Source organism: Cydia pomonella, chromosome 28, assembly GCF_033807575.1.
Source record: "Cydia pomonella isolate Wapato2018A chromosome 28, ilCydPomo1, whole genome shotgun sequence".
Lineage (NCBI taxonomy): Eukaryota > Metazoa > Arthropoda > Insecta > Lepidoptera > Tortricidae > Cydia > Cydia pomonella.
Genome location: NC_084730.1, coordinates 8,918,338 through 8,939,879, shown reverse-complemented (window position 1 = coordinate 8,939,879; position 21,542 = coordinate 8,918,338). Strand labels below are relative to the sequence as shown.

The 21,542-nt window shown below is 38.5% G+C and overlaps 2 protein-coding genes across 2 annotated transcripts in view; one reads left to right on the top strand and one right to left on the bottom strand.

The window, feature by feature from the left end:
* Positions 1-14,584, top strand: part of LOC133532988 (uncharacterized) — an 83,606-nt gene extending 69,022 nt beyond the window's left edge. Inside the window, 8 exon segments of the mRNA XM_061871893.1 lie at positions 1,138-1,247; positions 3,566-3,730; positions 5,109-5,207; positions 7,552-7,639; positions 9,539-9,639; positions 10,891-10,953; positions 12,299-12,337; positions 14,140-14,584. Of these exon segments, the coding sequence (XP_061727877.1) occupies positions 1,138-1,247; positions 3,566-3,730; positions 5,109-5,207; positions 7,552-7,639; positions 9,539-9,639; positions 10,891-10,953; positions 12,299-12,337; positions 14,140-14,226 (752 nt within the window). The 3' untranslated portion in view covers positions 14,227-14,584.
* A 404-nt stretch (positions 14,585-14,988) lies between these two features.
* LOC133532970 (fatty acyl-CoA reductase wat-like) overlaps positions 14,989-21,542 on the bottom strand; it is a 42,195-nt gene continuing 35,641 nt past the window's right edge. The window contains exons 9-11 of the mRNA XM_061871862.1: positions 20,810-21,017; positions 20,052-20,232; positions 14,989-19,105 (exon numbers count right to left, since the gene is read on the bottom strand). Coding sequence (XP_061727846.1) covers positions 18,760-19,105; positions 20,052-20,232; positions 20,810-21,017 — 735 coding nt within the window. The 3' untranslated portion in view covers positions 14,989-18,759. The remainder of the gene's footprint in view (positions 19,106-20,051; positions 20,233-20,809; positions 21,018-21,542) is intronic.

Here is a 21,542-nt window from a genome sequence, read left to right as displayed (position 1 = left end):
TGGTGGCATCACCTGTAGGGATACCCAGAGGGCCACGGACGCTAGGGACAAGGACCAAGCCAAGCTGAGAGGTGAGTGCCATCACCGTCTACCATTCGAGACAGAATACATCCTTGTGGCATTCTGTAAGGATGCCCAGCGGGCCACGGATGGTAAGGACGTAAGCCAAGATGAGAGATAAGTCATCACTGTCTACGATTGGAGGTGGATAGCATCCGGCGGGAATACCTGTAAATATATTTTGCAGGTCAGGATAGGAAGCATCCGCCTGGTGGCATCATTAGTAAGGATAGCCAGATGCTAAGAACAAGGCGGAAACTAAGCTGAGAAGTGAATGTCGATATTTCTCACAGAAATCTGCGACCTAAGCATATACACAATCTTTGCACAATTCCTGCAAAAACATCATTGTTGCGAAAAAGTGTGTATTACTTGGCCAGTAAAATATATAATAAATTGCCGATTACCTTTAAGTCACTAAATATATTAGAATTAAAAAATAAGCTAATGACACTATTAATTCATAAATGTTATTATTCCATTGCTGATTATTTAAATGATGACTTAGAATGATATGTATACAACAGTTTTGTTTTTTTTTTTTCAATAGACATCTAATGGACATAATATTTATGAATTATATGTAATGATAGAAATTTACAAATTTATATTTTGACAATTTCAATTCTTATAAACTACATATGTACCTAATATTTATTATTGAATTGTCATAGCTGTAAGTAGGATTACATAATAATTACTCGTACTCTGTGAGCATGATAGTTTTGTTTCTAGTATTAAGTTTAATGTTTTTGTACGCCGTTTGGCAAAATATAGTGAAACTGTACATATATAAACTGACCACCAATGTAATTCTACCTATATTTACAAATAAAACACTTACTTACTTACTTACTTACTTACTTACTTACTTACTTACTTAAAAAAATGGTAACATTTAGCGAGGGACAGACGTCTCCCTCGTTACAAGGCGGAAGCCAAGCTGAGTGCGAAAGTGATATGGCTAACGGCTGTGTCACTATAATATGTTCATAAGAATTAACGTTTATGATGACACTGCCACGCTTAGTCACTTCAAAGTCTTTGCGGGACCTTAAACGGACTTTGTTATTTCAGGTCGTCGCAATGCAAACGGCTGGCTGGTCCTCCAAGATGGCTCGCAGTTCCTGAGCGCGCGCCACTCCATCGCGTGTCGCAAGTTCCCTCACGGATCGCGAGGCCACCAGGTGAGTTCATCTTTTTTGTCAACCGCATTCGAGGGAAGCCAGTGCTGTCAAACTGGTTTAATTTGACAGACGTTCAGACGGCTCAGGAACGCTTCGGCCCCAGTTTCATTTCGTCATCTCCATAAATCGTCCGCAGTGTTATGTCGTCACCCTACAATTCCTAATTCGTAACCTTCCTAACTCGTCCACTTTCTTATATTGTCAATACCCCATTTTGTCTAAATTCCTATTTTAACCATAGTGCCAACTCGTCCAATATCTGATATCGTCAATATACCATTTTTGTCTACGTTCCTATTTCGACCAAAGTGTTTTATTTTATGTTTTATTTTCACACTTTCATTTTGACTTCGAAAAAAATATTTGACTGACTTTGACGACTCCGTCGATTCTAAAACCATAGCGAGCATCCAAAAGTCCCAAGCCTAACTATTACTATGCTATGTAGTTGACGAGTTGGCACTGTGGTCTAAATAGGAATGTTGACGAGTAAGCACTATGGACGAATTAGGAGTGTTGACGAATCGGCACTGTAGTCTAATTAGGAATATAACCAAGTTACTACAGTGGCCCACGTAAGAAAGCGGGCGAGATAAGAAAGTGACGATATAGGAATGCTGGCGAATCGGAACAGTAGACCAAATGCGAATGAGAACTACTTAAGAAGTTGACGAAATGAAACTGAGGCCGAAGCGGTCCTGAGCTGTTCAGACGTAACACTCTGAGTAACAACAGTTGAAACCGTAGGTGTAATGCTGAAGGAAAAAATAACCTATAAAATACTAGCTTCTACCCGCCATTGCACCTCCTTAGGGGTTAAAGTTTCAACTCTCCTATCTTATTGACATTGAAAAATATGTTTGAAATTTCACGATTATAGAGTCGGACCTAAGTTTTCATGCCAACTGCTACGTCAAATATTGTTCAAGGGTCTGACGGGCTTATAGTAGAATAACTCCAATAAAATATATGAGACGTGTAATCTGTCTTGTGGTACAGGAAAAAGTAAAGTGACATGCAAAATTTGACAATATCATAAATTAATACGAGAGGAGATTGACCTCTGTGGCGCTTTGCTATAATATTTGCGCAGGCGCTTCATGGATCTGATTTTGACCCGAGCAAATATGGATATTCTTACTGATAAGTTTTGCTAGTTTGGTCAGAATCTATCTTCAATGGTTTCGTATTAATGTCAGTATATAAATGGTCGCGCACTGTGCGGTTTAAGAGAAATTTCCTCCCGCGGATGCTTCGGATGTTGAATGAGCTCCCTGCCGAGGTTCTCCCGAGGGTCTACAGTATGGAGTTCAAAAAAGCGTGTACAGGGTTGGCAATGCGCATGTAACACCTCTGGAGTTGCAGGCGTCTATATTAGGCTTACTATCAGGCGGGCCGTATCGTAAGCTTGTTTGCCACCGACGTGTTATTAAAAAAAGTAGGTATTTAACGGAACTTTATATATCATTTTGTCTCTAAAGACCCTTTTCCTCAGAAATGCGATTGTCATATCTGCATAAGTAGATATTAAGGTTTACGGTGGCGCATAGGAATTGGGTACTTGACACATGTTGAATATTATAACAAAATTTAGTTAAATGAATAGAAAATGAACCATCAATTATAAAAAAGTGGAATTTAAAAAAAAATATTGAGATTATAAAAAAATACAAGGCTCTGAAGTTTAAAAAAAAATTTATTTTTTGTCTTTCAAAAATAGAAAAAAATGGTACCATTCGATTCGTTACATTTTATTGAAAAATAAATAATATGACAACTATACACATAAACGCAATATTTCAGGGTCAAAATGGCAATTTCCTTGATCTTCCATACATTTAGGACAGACTTATATGATGTGACGTCACATCACCTTATCATTTTGTTAGAGGCGTTTCAATCGTCGAGTGAGAGCGTCAGACTTAAACTCTCATTTCTGACCTTTGTGTTGCTTAAATGCCATGAGTCCTGTATAGACATTTGATCCTCAGGAAAATCAAGATCGTTTGACATTATTTACAAAAAACAGTCAAGAACTCGATAATCCTATTTTTGTGTTTATGTACATACTAGTAGGATATGATAAATATTGTAATAGTTTAGTATTAATATAAGTAAGGATGTCTGTTTTAAGTTCCGATTACAACGCTGTCGTAAAATTATTGTCGGAACTCCTAGTGGGAATTGTGTTAGGATGTAGGCTAAATTTATTATTTTAGAATCTTATCCGTATATATTACTGGCCTGTATCTGTTTTTTTCCCCAATAAAGAAAAAAAAAAAAGTAGCCAATTAACATTCTCTAACCTCCTTCTCCAGGCCCTGGCGTGCGCCGTGATGGCGGTGGCGATGTCCCGCGTCCAAGATGTCTGCCGGTGGTGCTCGTCCACTTTAGATGCTGTTCTGCTGAGCGGAGACCAGCTGTACCAAGACAGCTACTTGCACTACAGGCCCAAGGACACCAAGATACTGCAGATAGAACAGGTTCTGGTTTCATACATTTTACAACTGAACGCGCCTAATTTTTTTACAAGCTTTTGGTTGTTTCACCTTGTCCCGTTGTCTGTGTGTCTGTAATCAAATCTTCCAAGTTACATTTGACCCACTTTCCGGTTTCCGATTATTCCATATATAATACTAATGAATATAATTCATAGATCAAATTTAATACTAAGAATTTCACAAAATAGTGTCATACAAAAAAAAACAATTGTATAAAAAATACTAGTCTAGAATGTTTCTAAAATAAATTCTAAATGTCAAACAAATGAAATAAAAAATAAAAACAACAAGTATTTTGATGTTGTAAGGTGTGAAGGTTAATGACTCTGTGCCGTACTTATAAATTTTCAAGACTTATTTAAATAACACTGAGTGGAATAACTTGGACTCCTTTTTGAGAGGCTGGCCAGATATAGCACAAAACAGGGGGCCTACCGCGAAAACCTAAATTCGCAAATTGCGGGGATCTTTCTCTTTTACTCTCACTAAGACGTAATTAGAGTGACAGAGAAAAATGCCCGCAATTGACGAATTTGCGATTTTCCCGGTAGCCGCCCAGAGACGAATGGAAAAAGAGGGGGAGGCCTTTCCGGCAGAAAATAAAAAAAAAAATCTAGCTTTACGCTTTAAAAGTTGAATGTCCAATTCTTCCTTTATGTTGTCTATGTTTTTAATGAAAGTTACTACAATTGGTTTCAATATTATTAACGAATTAAAACTGTGATTTTTTGCTCCAGCTATGGCATGTATGGCGCCATTCATTTTCAAAATAACAAATATCAATGAAAAATAAAACTTAAGCAGCTCTTTAGCTTTATGGTAAAATGTTGCCAGCGATTAAAAACTGATGATAAATACTTGTTTTTCAGGATTTGTCTATAACATTCCATTACAGTCCAACATGTTCCATTATAGGAGTGTATGTATGTATGTATGTATATGTATACTTTATTGTACATACAAATAAAAACACGAAAAACACAGTTACAGAGTAAATTAAATACAACAAAGGCGAACTTATCACTGTATGGGATCTCTTCCAGTTTACCTTTGAGGAAATTAATGTAATAAAGTGTGTTTAGTATAATAGTACATTACGATACAAGTGCGAAAAATAGGAAATTCGAAACGAGTGGCGATAAATTAAAACACGACCGAAGGGAGTGTTTTAAATCGACACGAGTTGCGAATTACCTATTCGCACATGTATCGTACAACGTTTTACAGTACATATGGCCCTTTAAATGTTCGACACAGTAACGTAATATGCTACTTCTCGCACTAGTGCTATAAAGTAGCCCCATATGTACTGTAAAGTAGCACCATATGTACTGTAAAATATTTAAAACTTCCCTTGCAGATCCTCCGCAAGTTCTACACGCCGGGCAACTGCGTGTGCCGCGTGGTGGTGTTCCGGCCGCGGCAGGAGGGCAGCGTGGACGCCAACCTCACGGAACAGGTACCGACAGGGACCCGGGGCCCGGGGTGGTCTGTGCTTTTGATGACCGGTCTGGCCTGGTGAGTGGTGACCCTGCCTATGAAGCTGATGGTCCCGGGTTTGAATCCCGGTAAGGGCATGTATTTGTGTGATGAGCACAGATATTTGTTCCCGAGTCATGGATGTTTTCTATTTGTATATTGTATATATCGTTGATTGTCAAGATGACCTTTCTTGAGCTTACCGTGGGACTTAGTCAATTTGTGTAAGAATATTCCTATTTATTATTTATTTATTTATTATCCACTATGAAAGTGCTACAAATATTATACTAAATAATTCATAATAAATTAATAATCCTTAAAATGTTATCTATCTTATATCTTTTAACGAGAAGTTCTTGTATATTTATATATTTCGGGGATCTCGGAAACGGCTCTAACGATTTTGATGGAATTTTCTGTATGGTATTCGGGGGAGAAAAATCGATCTATTCTAGCTAGGTTTTATTTCTTAAAAAACGCGCATTTTTGAGTTTTTATATGTTTTCCGAGCAAAGCTCGATCTTTCGGATATTTTAACTTACTAGAAAAGAGAAAACATAACGATTGATCATCTTTAACCACAGTCCACATGCCACAATAAATCAAACGTTTGAGGATTTTTGGGAAACTGTCACTAATCGGTTACTGAGATTTTGAACAGTGTCCGATCCGATATCGTTTACACCGCCCTAGTTAGCAGCAGCTGCTAGAAAATGCCCTCTGGCTTTACATTTTGCATTAATGCTGTCTTTTCGCCTCAAACGGCGCAAATATACATCCATTGATTCTGGTTGCATGTCCGTTTGGGGTGGAGACCCTCGGGCCCTGGGGACCCGGAGCCCGTTGTATATTCAGAGAGCTGGCGAAGCGTCTCATTGATGCTACACAGAGGCGGCGTTAGGCGTGGGCGCCGTGGGCCACGGCCTACGGCCTCGCCGTCCGAGGGGCCTCGCACCTCAAATAAGTACCCTTATCTCGGACAAAATGTAAAATACTATTAGAAGTATTAGAACAAATTAAATTATTTTCAGAAAATATATTAATTTGATTATATTTGAAGTAGAAACACTACTATATGAATTATAAACTGAAATAAATGTCATATACTAAGAAAAAGTGACCAAGGCTTCCAGTGCCCCAGGCTGGTATCCAGGCCAGTTATTTCAGTTTAAAACGTAAAATGTTCGTTATTTCTTGCGCCACCAGAGGGCCTCGCTAAATATACCTTGCCCACATAAAATTTTGGTCTTGCCCCGCCACTGATGCTACGGGTGACCAGAAGGCTAGTTCTTTCCTTGCCCAGCAAATTGGCATCGCCATACAGCGCGGTAATGCCACCAGCCTTCTGGGCACCCTACCATCGGGCGACAAGCTAGCCCCCATTTTTAACACGCTTTTATTAGGTCGACCTGTATGTAACTAACTATGTAGCGTCATGAAAATTGGCAGCTGTATGTAGTTCTGATGACAATACAATAATATGTTACTGCCGAACTGATCTGATGGAGCTGGAAGATATCTGACATCAATGTATATTCGCTTCAATTGTTGTTTACTCTGAGAGTACGTCTGAATGTCTGTCAAGATAGACCAGTTTGACAGCACTGGCTCCTCTCAAATGCGGCTGACCCTATGTGATATGATATGAACTGGAACTTCATGGTGGAACATCGTATCATAGCTGTGTTTGGATTTGTTAGAAAAGTCTTGTAATGAACTTTGACCACGATTAGGTTTCAAGGTCTGATGATGAAGCCGGAAGATAGGCACTGGCATTCCATGATGGAATATCGTATCGTAGTCGTGTTTGCATTGTGAGAAACTATGAACACGATCCAGGTTTCAAAGCGTGTTTTTCTAGTGTTTTTAAACTATTAATTTATTTATTTGTAAATATATGTAGGAATGAGTATATAAGAGGAAGTCTGAAAGTTGCACCCATAATAGAAAAAGTAAGAGCGAATCGCCTAGCGTGGTATGGGCATGTGATGCAGGGATGAAAGTCATGTGACGAGAAAGGTATTACGAATGAATGTGGAGGGATGGAACGGCAGAGGAAAACCTAGGAAACGGTGGATGGATTGTGTGAGAGATGACACGAAACGAACGCGAGTGAACGATGAGATGACGGGTGACAGAAAGATATGGAAGGAAAAGACATGCTGCGCCGACCCCAAATGAATGGGATATGTTTCTTTACTTTTATTATGTTATATTCTTTTTTGTATTTTATGCGTTTTAATAAGTTAGTTTATATATTATAATAGTTACTATTATTGTAGTGATCTGATTAATGTAATCTGTACGGCTTGCACCCGCAGCTGACGGCGTTCTTCAAGGAGGAGAGGCACGGCGTGCTGGTGGCGGGGGACGGGGACTTCGCCGTCGCGCTCTTCAAGACGCCCAGAGGTCAGTTCCATCATCATCATCATCTCCTTCCTTGCCGTAATTGGGGGCGTCCATTAATCGCGTCATACGTCTTTGGCTTGTTTTAGACCCCCCCCCTCCCCCATGGTGATCTTTGGTGATATTTTCAGGACCCCCCCCCCCCCATCCAATATGACGTGTATTTTTTTCGATAACTAAAGAGCAGTTTTGTAACAAATGAACCTAACTATTATTTTTATTTTATTGACTATAATACAGTATAGCACAGATTAAAAAAAAATACACGTGATACGTGTCCATACCCCCCCGTCCCCTGTGGTGATCATTGGTGATTTTTTGCTGACCCCCTCCCCCCCCCTATACAATATGACGCGATTAATGGACGCCCCCTATCCGGCAGTGGCGACTCCATCAACAATTCTTATCCGGATTATGAAATGTCCTTATGTGGCTCGTAAAACCAAACTTTGTTTTGAAGATGCGGTCACACGATGCGCAGTGGAGTTGTCCAGTCGAGTTGCGGGTGTATGTGTAGGAGGGCTTAGGTCGCGTCTTGCGGATATGACGCTTAGCATCTAGGTCTTCCAGACGCTGCTGCTCAAATTGAGTTCCAACCTAGATGCTGTTTCGGCTAATCCACTATACTTAGGGCCTTAGAGCATTTAAGTCATAAGTCATTTATTTGCGAAAGATAGGGTATACATACAAGGTGCCCGTGAACATTGCGACACATTTTAACTAAGCATTCCTGGTAATATTTAGAAACTAAAATGTCATATTAAATTTTCTGGATTAGGCCTAGTTGCAGAGATAATTAAATGTTATTCGAAATCATTCTTTCACCTTAAGTCGGTACAAAACACATTTTTGACTGCGGTATTGCCACTTTGAGGTCTAGTCTGGACATACCTATTGATTGACATCGAAAAATTAAAAAAATGTATTCGAGAGGCTACCCCCAAATAAAAAATAAAAAAAAACTGTTTAGTTAATTTTAGGTTATGTGTTTATCAATAAAAATTGCGTTTTATGTACAAGAGTGTTCAAAAAAACGGAAAAAAACAAAAAAAAAATTTTGTCGAATTTCAAAAGTTATATAACATTTTTTGCTTCTGTTGCCATCAGGAATGCACAGTTAAAATCTCTCGCAATGCTCACGGGCAATGCCGGATTTAGAGGTCTGGAGGCCTCGGGCAATAAAGGAGTGGAGGCCCCCTGGCCCCAAATTTTTCCAAAATTTAAAATGGTTAATTTTCCGAATTCTCTATTGTGGAGGCCCGGGGCAGTAGCCCCGGTTGCCCTCCCCTAAATCCGGCCCTGCTCACGGGCACCTAGTAGAATGTTGCAGTTCATAGTTAACTGAGCCAAGCTACCTTGTGACACAATGACATGCAAATTTTATTTTTTGTGCCTAATACTAAACATGCACTTAATGTCTAAAATTAATTCATACTTACATAACAGTGTTACATACAAAATAACAAATATTAAAAACGAATTATATGGTATAATACAAATAAATTGAGCTGTAGCAGTTTACTTACTTTAACCCTTTTCCGGGCCGCACCAATCTACAAGGTTTTCCCAAAAAATCCAAATATATTCCAATTAATCCATCTTTGATGATTCATTTGAAGACAAGTAACATTTCCTGAAAGTGTAATCTAATTTGAACCTTAAATCGCAATGCTAAAGTTGAAATTCTAATGGCGCGTATGTGGTCGATAAAACTTTAGCATTCCGATTTAAGGTTCAAATTAGATTACACTTTCAGGAAATGTGACTTGTCTTCAAATGAATCATCAAAGCTGGATTAAATGGAATATATATGGATTTTTTGGGAAAACCTTGTAGATTGGTGCGGCCTGGAAAAGGTTTAAGTACTCTTTTGTGAATGCTTGAATACACGTGCTGTTCCAGGGTTTTACATGTTCGACGCGTCGGACCGCGACCGCTACGGACGCGCTGTCCCGCCTCCCTGTATCGGACACGCGCGCTCCTGCTTCTCGCAGTATCCTACCGTGAGTATTGGGAGCGTGCACGAGCACGACTGTCACGCAACCTAGTGTCCGCAAGTCTAGGGGAAAACGTCAATTCACTACATCTTATAAAACTACTCCAAAACTAAAAACTACTGAACGGATTTTCATACGACTTTCATCTATTAATAGAGTAATTCTTGAGGAAGGCTTAAGTATATAACTTGTTAAGGTTTTGTGTAAATTGTTTGAAATATAACGATGTTGTGGGAAAAAATCACGCTGGCTAGGAGCTTTCATCGAAGACGCTGCCTAATCCGTTTGAGCTATAACAACACAATGTATGGTGGGGTTGTATCTCATTCATAGGACTACAAAAAAGTACGCGATGTTAAATGTCTATCTTTTAAGGATAACTTACTATATCCATTCTTAACTTCTAGAAAAAGATCACGTAATATGTGGCATTTGCAAAGCTATTTACATGGATACATTATTAACAATTATCAAAATAAATACGTTTAGTTATATTAAGCATTTCATACAGATTACAATGATCCCTTACACCATACAATTTAAATGAATATTTCAGGAGTAATCGTAAATCAAAGTTTCATTTCGAGCCATATAATTGTACGAAATGTTAAAGACGCTATCCGCAGTTAGTTCTTAACTTCCATTCGTGTATGATGGAATAAATTTAAGATTCAATTAAAACGGTTTCTTACAGGAAACGTATTTTATAGTTTAATTTAAACGAGTTTTTCGAAGTGATGGAAGAAAAAAGCCATATGTGTTAGATACTAAGAATATATGTTATAATGTATATAGTTGTTATCTATTTTTAAGACTATAAATTGTACGCTGGAAACGAGCAACTGTTGATACATCCTTTATATTTTACACCTTTATGTACACAGTTTACAATAAATAAATTACTTACTTACTTACTTAAATATCAGAAAGTGGCGCCATCTTACCGGGCACTACCTAAAGGTTATGGCGCCATCGCTCGAAACCATGCCGCCATACCTTAGACATTTGATCTATTAGATGGCGCCACTTTTTGATATTTAACAAATTGAACACATCAGTGAAAGAATATGGATGAAAGTCAATAGCATTCTAAAAGTTGTATTCATGTGTAGAAAGATAGCAGTAAATTTACTGTAGCTACAACGTTTTCTTTGACAATCCACCTCTATTTCCAATTCTCTTTGCTTTTACTTAAGAAATTGACTCTAAATCATTATAAATTAAAGTTCTAATAATTACGATTTCTGCGTACCACAGGTGCAATCTCTAGCAGACAAGCTTGGCGCCAACATACCACCTGTCATCAAGGTTGAGCAAGAGGTACATTCCAATTCTAAATAGAGAGCTTCGGGTACGTCCTTAACCCTTTACCAGGCTGACAGTTCGAAAATGACAATCGAATGTCAGTCTTACTCATCGAAAATAGAACACATGTTTGAAGAGCCGCATGTGGGAAATATATATCCCTTAGCTTGGTAAAGGGTTAAACTACGTCCAAAAGAGAGGTATGGGCACTGTGAATGTCATCTCGCTTTGTGAGGTAGGGCACACAGCGGATGTCATTCCAGATCTAGAGCAGAGCCCAACTGTGGAAGTACCACCTTACAGAAAACCGCAGCCAAATAACACTAGACCCTACTCATAGTGTTGTGTTCCTGCCGGTGAGTAAGGTTGCCAGAGCTCAAGGGGGCTGTACAGGCTCATAAAGACAGGAATGCATGCTGCATCGCTTTTGAATTCATTAAACATCGCGACTGTATCGATGCTGTATCGCGATTGTTTATTATGTCACCTGCAATCATTTACGGAGTGAATATATAGGTCATACTGAGAAAATTTAACAAAAAAAAAATTTACTTACTCTCCCTTAGAAAATGTCAAGGTCAGACAGACAAAATGTATGAAACAGTCAATATTTTTTTCGCGATTTCGGACTTGGTCCCATAGTCAATGTTGCTCAGTATGACCTATACACTGTGTTTTTATTTAATTTCATTAACTTCGGGGTATCGGTAAGTACGTTTAAGGAAACTAAATGGCATAGTTAATTTTGAAAAAAAAAAAAAATTGTTTTTTTTTTTACATTTTTTTTGTTATAAAAAGTAATTAATGTTGCGTATAGCGTTGTTGTTGCACGGGCATTACATTTATCTCAATCAAAAAATTAAAAACTGTGACATGTCAATGTCATTTCGAACATCGATCGTCCGAGATAGTACTTACGTTTAGTAGCAAATGTATTAACCCGTACTAAACACTAATCAATATGTGAACGGGCCCTAAGGTAAGTGTACACACTCGTAAGAGCTTTATAAGATAAAAATAAAATATTGATTATCTCCGAAATGGAGTTAATTAGAATACCGGTGTCTTCGAGAAAGTTACTTAATTTAAGCTGCACCCTTGAAATTAACGCAAATCAAAAAAACACGGTGTATATCGTCAGGTGACAAGCAAAAGTCACTAAATACAAAAAAAAAAACTAAAATCAACCATATTCTGTTGATAACACGGTTTACTATGGCTATGAACTTGTGGTGGTACTTAATAGTGACTTTTGCTTGTCTCCTGACGATATCGACACGGATTCTACGGATTAGTTTAATGTTAATATGTCTCACGTCAGTTTAAATTCTACCATTAATAAACAATTACACATTTACAGGGCGAGCAAGACAATGCTGAAGAGCGTAAAGAGTCAAAGGTGAGAGCGATAGATTTAGGTATTTTTCTAATTATTTTTTATTTATTTTTCTATTTATTATTTTTTATTATTTATTTATTTTTTATTAATTATTATTTTTTTTTTAATTTTTTTTACCGTGCGCGTTGGAGGGTCTGCCATCTTGTGGCCTATTTTTTGTTTTATTTGATATTTGTTGTCATATTTGCATACTGCGCCTTTTTTTCAATTGAGCCGTTGTTGCGATATTCGAGGCGCTGTAAGTTTCTTCAACATAAAATAATCCCAAAAAGCAAAACATAGCGGCACAGATATTGATGATATATATTTTATTTATTTATTTAGAAACAGTCTTTAAAAACATGTAAGTAAATAAGCTACCAGCTAGAATTTCTTATGATATAGACCTATAGGGACCGTGCGCGTTGGAGGGTCTGCCATCTTGTGCCATCACTAACTTAGTCAGCCGTAGTATATTTAAAATTTGTAACTGTTTTCTTAACTTTCGCGTTCTGTACCCTAGTGTACATTTATTCGACAGCGTAACGTAACGTACGCGTTTGCGTTAAGTCTCATTTTTTATGGGATTTTGAGTTTTCAAAACGTACCGCTTGGCGCGCTGTTTCTAAATCTCATACAAAATGAGACTTAACGCTAACGTGTACGTCACGTTACGCTATCGAATAAATTTACAGTAGGGCTTCTGAACAAAATAAATTAATAGTTTAAAAAACACTAGAAAAACACGCTTTTATTAATGCACGTAAACACAAAAAAAACCCATTACGATGACCTTTCTCACAAGTGCAAACACAACTATGATACGATATTCCATCATGGAATGCCAGTGCCTATCTTCCGGCTTCATCATCAGACCTTGAAACCTAATCGTGGTCAAAGTTCATTACAAGACTTTTCTAACAAATCCAAACACAACTATGATACGATGTTCCATCATGAAGTTCCAATTCATATCTTCCGGCTCCATCATCAGATCAGTTTATTGTATTGTCATCAGAACTACATACAGCAGCCAATTTTCATGACGCTACGATCCTTGGAAGATGGTTAAATTAGTTACCTTAGATTCCATTACATAGTTAGTTACATACAGTTCGACCTAATAAAAGCGTGTTAATGAGTTAGCGATAGACGCGTTACAAATTATGATTGATTTATTATTCACAGTAAATTATACAGCGCCACAGCTACAGTTCGTGTCACCCACGATGACCCGCAGATTTGTAAAATCTAATCTTTAAGAGGCTGTCAATACCTAAAGCGCGCACACTGTAGGTATTTGTATCGGAGTAAATGAGATAGCACTGTCGCATGTTACTGGGCCTGGGCAAGGGAATAATAAGAAAAATATTTAAATAAAAAAAAGTGGATTATTAGTGTAATATTTAACTCGACCGCGGTTTAGATATAAATGTTTTGAAATTATGATTTTAATTGCAGACCCATAAGTCAAAACAATAAAGACAACAGTTTAATTGTGATTTTAAGACCAATCTTTGCAATTATTTTCTATCGAGTCGATTTCGTTCAATCGTGTATCGAGTACGACCACGGTCCTTGAAATATAATTAATATGAACATATATTTTTCTTACTTGACTAAAACAAATAGTCTTTCTTAAAAAACTGTTTAAGTAACATCAATTTCAAGGACATTGGGTGTTGACAGCCTCTTAATAAGATGACAATACGATTCAAGGCACACGTCTTCGTGAATGGCACGATCTATAGGCGCCAACATATAATGCGACGAACCGATATTGATATTTGAGCAGTGAAGTTTTAACATATATTATGGTACAGGTAACATTCAAGGAAGAAGTAGCATCGTTCAAGATCTACGGCATGGAAGTTACTAGTTTACGAAGATTGAACCAGTTCGAGAGGTGAACAGTGAGCCAGCAGTACACGGTGAACCAACGTATGTCATCACCGTTTACGATGTGCTGCATAAACAGTATGAATCTGCGGGGGTTGATGGACTTTGAGAAGTGAGCAGTTAGACAATGGTGAACCAGGAAGGTAAATATTTTTTCATACTTGATCAATGACTAGATTTTCACAAAGATTATTGCACGGTTTGTTAGTAAGTTAGTATGTTACTATTTTTTTGACTGTATTTGCAGTAAACAGTATAATTGTATAATTCGTGTTATTTAAGTCTCGCAGCCAAAAAAAAAAGATTGTCATGTTTTATGTCGTAGCCATTTTGTATTTGAAACAAAGTTTTAATAAAAAATGTAACTGATATGAGAGTTATTTATTCATACCTCTGTTAATAAACTCGCATCTAATTCAATCTCCTTCTTCCTCGCGTTGTCCCGGTATTTTGCCACGGCTCATGGGAGCCTGGGGTCCGCTTGACAACTAATCCCAAGATTTGGCGTAGGCACTAGTTTTTACGAAAGCGACTGCCATCTGACCTTCCAACCCAGAGGGTAAACTAGGCCTTGTTGGTATTAGTCCGGTTTCCTCACGATGTTTTCCTTCACCGAAAAGCGACTGGTAAATATCAATGATGTTTCGTACATAAGTTCCGAAAAACTCATTGGTACGAGCCGGGGTTTGAACCCGCGACCTCCGGATTGCAAGTCGCACGCTCTTACCGCTAGGTCACCTCACCAGCGCTTCTAATTCAATAAAAGTATCAAAATCGTTATCAAATATTTATTACATTTTGTACATATTCAATAATACAACAATTAAGTAATCACATAATTTACAAAAATCACCTTAACGATTAAAAAAATGAGCAAATACCATTTATTATAACTATAATAATTGTACTTATTACTTTAATCCCTGCAAACTGTCATTTTATAGTATTTTGTGATTGCTACGTATAATGAAGGGCATTAAAACACGAGTGTGGGCTTATGAAACGAACGGACGAGTTTCAAAAAAATGTAACACGAGTTTATGCCTAATTATGTACAGTTACATTACAATGTTTTATCTACACACATAAGTTCTTTATGATGTGCTCAGGAACCGCCATTGCGGTATTATATCACACTGTTTGCGATTGATATCTCGAATAAGACGTCATTTCGAGTAATACAAGCATCTAGGTCCAATCAAATTCTTTTATTTTTCAGACATATACTACTACTACTTAATGGCGCAGCGACCCAAAATGAGTCTTGGCCTCCGACACGAGTACACGCCAGTTGTCTCGATCCTGCGCCATCTCCCGCCAGTTATCGGCCTGGAGATCGCGCAAGTCCGCTTCAACAGCATCGCCCCAGCGATATCTGGGACGTCCGATAGGCCTCCGCCCTACCGGGCGTCCCAGGTATGCCCTTTTAGCGCCGCGATCCTCCTCCATTCTCAAAACGTGGCCAAGCCAGCGGAGACGGTGAGCTTTTGTTTCGCCGACAATATTGGGTGTAGCCACAAGATCTTCAATCTCGACGTTTTTGCGGAGTCTAAGGCTGCCATCCTCTCTTCTCACAGGGCCCAGGATCTTTCGAAGTATTCTCCTTTCTGTCACCAGGAGTTTATTTTCTTCTTTAAGTGTTAGTGTCCAAGTCTCGCATCCGTACATGAGTATGGGCCGTATGACCGTCTTATATATACGTATTTTTATGTTCTTGCTCAGGAGTTTGGACACTAACACTTTATGAAGGGCGGCACTACATCGCAAGGCGTTCTGAACCCGGATGTCAATTTCCTCCTCACGAGTATTTGTGTCGGTGACGGTGCAGCCTAAGTATCTAAATTTGGCCACCCCTTTATATATGGTACCTCCAACATGAAGACCTTCTCTTTTGACGCGCGTGTTTTTATAGCGTACAGACATATGAACTGAAATAAATGTCATATACCAAGAAAAAGTGACCAAGGCCTCCAGTGCCCCAGGCTGGAATCGAACCAGCGTCCTCTGCTATCGCGGCAGGTGCCTGAGCCACTCGGCCACCGGGGTCACGGCAGCATTGGTCGAATTTTTCCAAGTATATGCATTTCTTACTGAAGGCTTACGGCGCCCCCTAGCCATCTCTAAGGTAGAACAGTATGGTTCATACCGTCTAACTGGATCAACTCAGGTGATACCGAGCTAGCGAGAGAGATGGCGCTGCCAATCAATACTATTAGAAGTATTAATAAACTATTAATAGTATCATAATATATGGTTTTTGATATAGGTAGATGGATAAGTATGGTCAAGGAAATTAATATCAGTATTGATTGTAGTACGAGTAATAGCGAGTTTCATATCCCTTGGAGTGGTAGGCGGTCGTCTCCCGACCGATTGTCATTTAAATTTCAAATTTAATTAATTGAAATAAAATCAAAATTCCAATAACTCAAAAACGACATGCCACTTGAAGAAATATTTGATTGTCACTGTGACAAGGTACAAAATGGTACGGAAATTAAATTATTCCACCCTAATTCATATAACTTTACCGGACTGATTAATGAATAATTTAATGATTAATTTAAGGAATAAATAAAATAAATAATACTAATAAATAACGTTATTTGACTGTACTAATAAGGATCAAAGTCAAATGGCGTTCTAAAACTTTTAATTTTGCTTCGAAAGATTGCAGTAAAACGTCGCTACATTTCTTTGACAATTGACACCTCTATTTTAAATTATCTTTGCGCACAGTAATAAAAAAGAAAATAAAATAAAATATATCCATTATACATCCATAAGTTAAATAATTAAGATTCTATTACTCTTTTAGAGTCTTTTAATAAAAAGTTTATTAGCTAAACCTATTCAGTATAGGGACCGTGCGCGTTGGAGGGTCTGCCATCTTGTGGCCTGAATCGGAACTATAAACATGTACATTTACACGTCACGTGCTTTCTTGTGCATAGTAGGTTCTGCCATCTTGTGGGCTACATCGGAACAAAAAACGTCACATTTACGCCTCGCGCCAAAAATCTGACGGCTCCTGTGCTGCCTCCTACAGTTCATGCACGCTCCCTATTTGTTTAAATTCTCGTATTATATATTGTGTATCAAAAATGATACAGAGAAGTATTAAAAAAAAGTTTGTTCGGGTTTCAAGATAAATTCTACAATAAACATAATGTTATTTAATTCGTTTAAAACGAACATATAAAAAAGTTAAGCAGCGTAGTTTGTACTACATAACATTGTTGTAATTATTTACATTCATCGGGTTCCAAGCATGCAAAATTCTAATATATTTTAAATAAAACATGTAACATAAATTTAAATTGTGATTAAAAATTAATATAAAATAGAATTAAGTACACCTCCTTTGAGGATACTTGTAATATTATAATATATAATATTACGTAGATGTATTTATTTTCTTTGATTTAAATGAGATGGAGGTAATAGTTCACAAATATATCAACATGTACTTTTAAAAGGTATCTGCTAGGATCTAGTTCCTAACTAATAATATATATTATTTGTACTTTAAACCGGAAAAACTAACAGATACATATCTGTTCTAATTTATAAGTAGCTATCATAATACAGGGTGAGCAAATAAGAGGTTATACTATTTATTATATTTGAACTATATTAAGTGCAAAAATTATTAAATATATTTTTTCAAACAAATAAATAAAATAAATATATATTAACAATATTTTTTATATTCAGGGTTGCCAAATGTATAAAACAGATAATTTCTGCCAAATGTCTACCTCTAGCAGCAAGCATTTTTTTCTCAAACGTTTGTGTTGTTTAAATAAATAAATATAATAGGACATTATTACACAAAGTCTCACAGTAAGCTCATTAAGGCTTGTGTTGAAGGTACATAGACAACGATATATATAATATATAAATACTTATATAATATATAACACGCATGACTCAGGAACAAATATCCATGCTCATCACACGAATACATGCCCTTACCAGGATTTGAACCCGGGACCATCAGCTTCGTAGGCAGGGTCACTACCCACTAGGTCAAACCGGTCGTCAAAACACGTTGTTTGCTCGATTAATTTTGGGAAACAGTGATTGGCCCCCAAATTCCCCAAATTTTGCAGCTCCTGACTTAATTCCGTGAAGCTATCTAAAATTTAGTATCTATGCTAACAAGGTGATGAAAGTTAACCAGTTGAAACCGACCATCCGAAACAAATTAACTAAAATAACGCTAAAAATGTGCTGAAAATTGCGATGATAAGTCTGTTAGTGGTGGATATTGTCAGACACTATGTTTAGCATGTATTTGCCAACCAAGAATATATGTATTTATAAAATAATACTTCATAAACTTTGAACTTAATATAGTTAAAATTTAAAAACAAAATATATAGTTCTTGTTTGCCCACCTTGTATATCGTCACTGCGTTGGAAAAAACGCTCTTATATTGTAAACCAAAGCAGTAATGACACAATACCTAAATACACATTTCTATGTACCATTTTAATACAACTCATCCATTATCACTTAACTATCCAGACGATTTAGCTCAAAACAAAAACGACACAAAAAACCATAATAACCTCAAAACTAACAAACTAAGTACAGTTAACAGCGCATAATGCAGCCACTTGAGTCTTTTATGCCTCTTAAGACTCTCAGGTATAGTCGACACCGGGTCTTTTAGCAGATACACCCTTATTCCCTTCATGTAGTTCGCGAAGAACTCGTTCCAATCGATGGCGCTAGTGTCGAAGTCGTATATATGCTTGTCGGCGTCGCACAGCTCGTTGTACAGGCGTGTCATGTTGTTGTTGTGGAAGCGCCATTCGCGGAGCGCGAAGAATTCTATTACGGCTGCGAATTGCTCGATTTTTGTGTAGGCTTTTCTTAATCTGGAAAGGAGATTTTGAGTTATGAGTTATATGCCTGGGAATTCGTCTGCAGGGAATGATGATGGTAAAAACTTTAAGGTTTGAGGATACTTTTTTTTAACCCTTTACCAGGCTAAGGGATATATATTTCCCACATGCGGCTCTTCAAACATGTGTTCTATTTTCGATGAGTAAGACTGACATTCGATTGTCATTTTTGAACTGGCAGCCTGGTTAAGGGTTAACTCAGTATCAGGCGTCAGAAGTGCCCGTAATTGGCGTAAATAATTCGCGCGCATCGCCCCTTAAGTCGGGTTTTACCCAACTATTTAGTACTTAAGAGGACGCCTGGCATTAGTGGCATTGGAGCGCGCGCAGCGCCTACGCCCGACTCTCTTCAAATGGGCGCCCAACACAGGAGCGCTTATTAATCTTCGTTTGTTTGGCATCCTGTACGCAAATTTCTGTCACATTTTTGCATTTTTACTCCAATACCGAGAATTCAACCTACCATTTTATTAAAGTATTATCTTCTTACTTTGTGTGAGCCAAAAATAAATCATTAATTTTTCTCTTGACGCATGTACAACTAGCTCGAGTTAGGGAGGATACTCACTGCGGCATCTGCCAGGGCACCATACACACTCCGTCCTTGGCTTGCTTAGGACAACATATTATAAGTACCCATAGGATATGAGACCATCAGATGTAGAATGTAGAAGCACGAAGTAGGGTGTCATCGTGGATACGTCCCGTCCCCCGAACGTATGAATAAATGAATGAACGAATATTGAATGATACTTACTGCGGCTTCTTCCCGAGCACCATACACACTCCGTCGATGATGCAAGCTGGGATCCAATGCATCAGCAGCGCCAGGAACGTGTACATGGCCTTGGCACCAGCATGTAGTACCACCTGGCTGATGGATGGATTGTAGGACGGATGGATATTGAATAATACTCACTGTGGCTTCTTCCCGAGCACCATACACACTCCGTCGATGATGTAAGCTGGGATCCAGTGCATCAGCAGCGCCAGAAGGGTGTACATCGCCTTGGAGTTGGTCAGCGTAAGCATGTAGTACCACATGGCTTGCATGGGAGGCACGACCAGGCCGTGGGTCTCGGCTAGGGACATGAATTGACCTGGAATAAATAGGGGACAGATTAGGAGGTTGTCTCTCAAGTTAATGCCATATTTAAATAAAACCTAATAAAATGAGTATCCACTGAAATATAACTATTTATGGTCAACGTATAAACGCAAGCGATGAAAGAGCTTATTGTGGACAGCCTTCTCTTTAGGCGTCCGCAAAATGGCGCGGGTGCGCGGAGCGGGCTCATGCAGACGCTATTGAAGGTAAAAAATGTCGCACGAGTCGGCGCCGGTTAGCGTTGCTCATACTATTTTCCGTTAACCCGCTCCGTGCAACCGCGCCAGCAGAGGTGTATTTTAATATTTGGCGCCTTGGGCCAGTGAGCCTGGGCCGCCCCATATAATAAGCACAAATGCTTTTTTTCTCGGCGTATTCTAGAAAAGTAGGGCCGCCGTTTACAGCCTGTCGCCTCGGGCCAGGGCCCCCTTGGTCCTAGAGTAAATACGCCCCCACGCGCCAGCTAGCGGACACATCCACATTTACCTTAAGTTGGCGCTGATACTGGGATGCCATTGGTATAGAAAACGATAAATAGAGTGACACAGAAAGAACATATTACAACTTACTCCACGTAATAGGAGCCTTCTCCGAACACACACAATGGTAGAGTGGCGGCGCGTCCCGGGCCGGCGCCTGGTGGTTCTCGGCGCGCGACACGCTCCAGGCCGCGGCCACGCAGGCGGCCGCCACCGCGTCGCCCGGCACCAGCGACGCGGACGCGTTCGGCGCCGCGTGGAGCACGTGGAGGAGCCCGAGCTCTGCGCCTACTATCACCTGGCAAGTGAAGAATAGTTATTTGTTTTACTAGGGGGCAAAGTTGTTGTTTAACCGCTCGTGCTAATATTGATACCCGAGCAAGCGAAACATTTCAAAAAGAAGTGGAGTCTTGAGCGTTGCGAGGGTTTCAATGCGCTAGGGTTAAACAAACTTTGCCTCCGAGTGAAACACAACATTTTTCACCACACCAACACGAGGAAACTACTAACTATGAAATACTAAAAAAAATCAAATGAAATCAAATCCAAATGAACGTAATAAAGAAATAATCATTCAAAATCATCATTTAAAAGTAAATTCTACTAGCTAACATAAGGAAACAACTCAAAATTTGCATCTGATTACTTTGCCCCACATGTGGATAGAATGCAACTTTCTCATTCGTTTTTGAACAATCAAGAGGGCCTTTACCAGTTGGTGTGGTGAAAAAAGTATTTGTTAACGCAAACAATTGTGTCATATAGAAGCAAAGGCAGTAACATCCAAAGTAAAATAGCGATGTCACGGACAGACAGACAGACA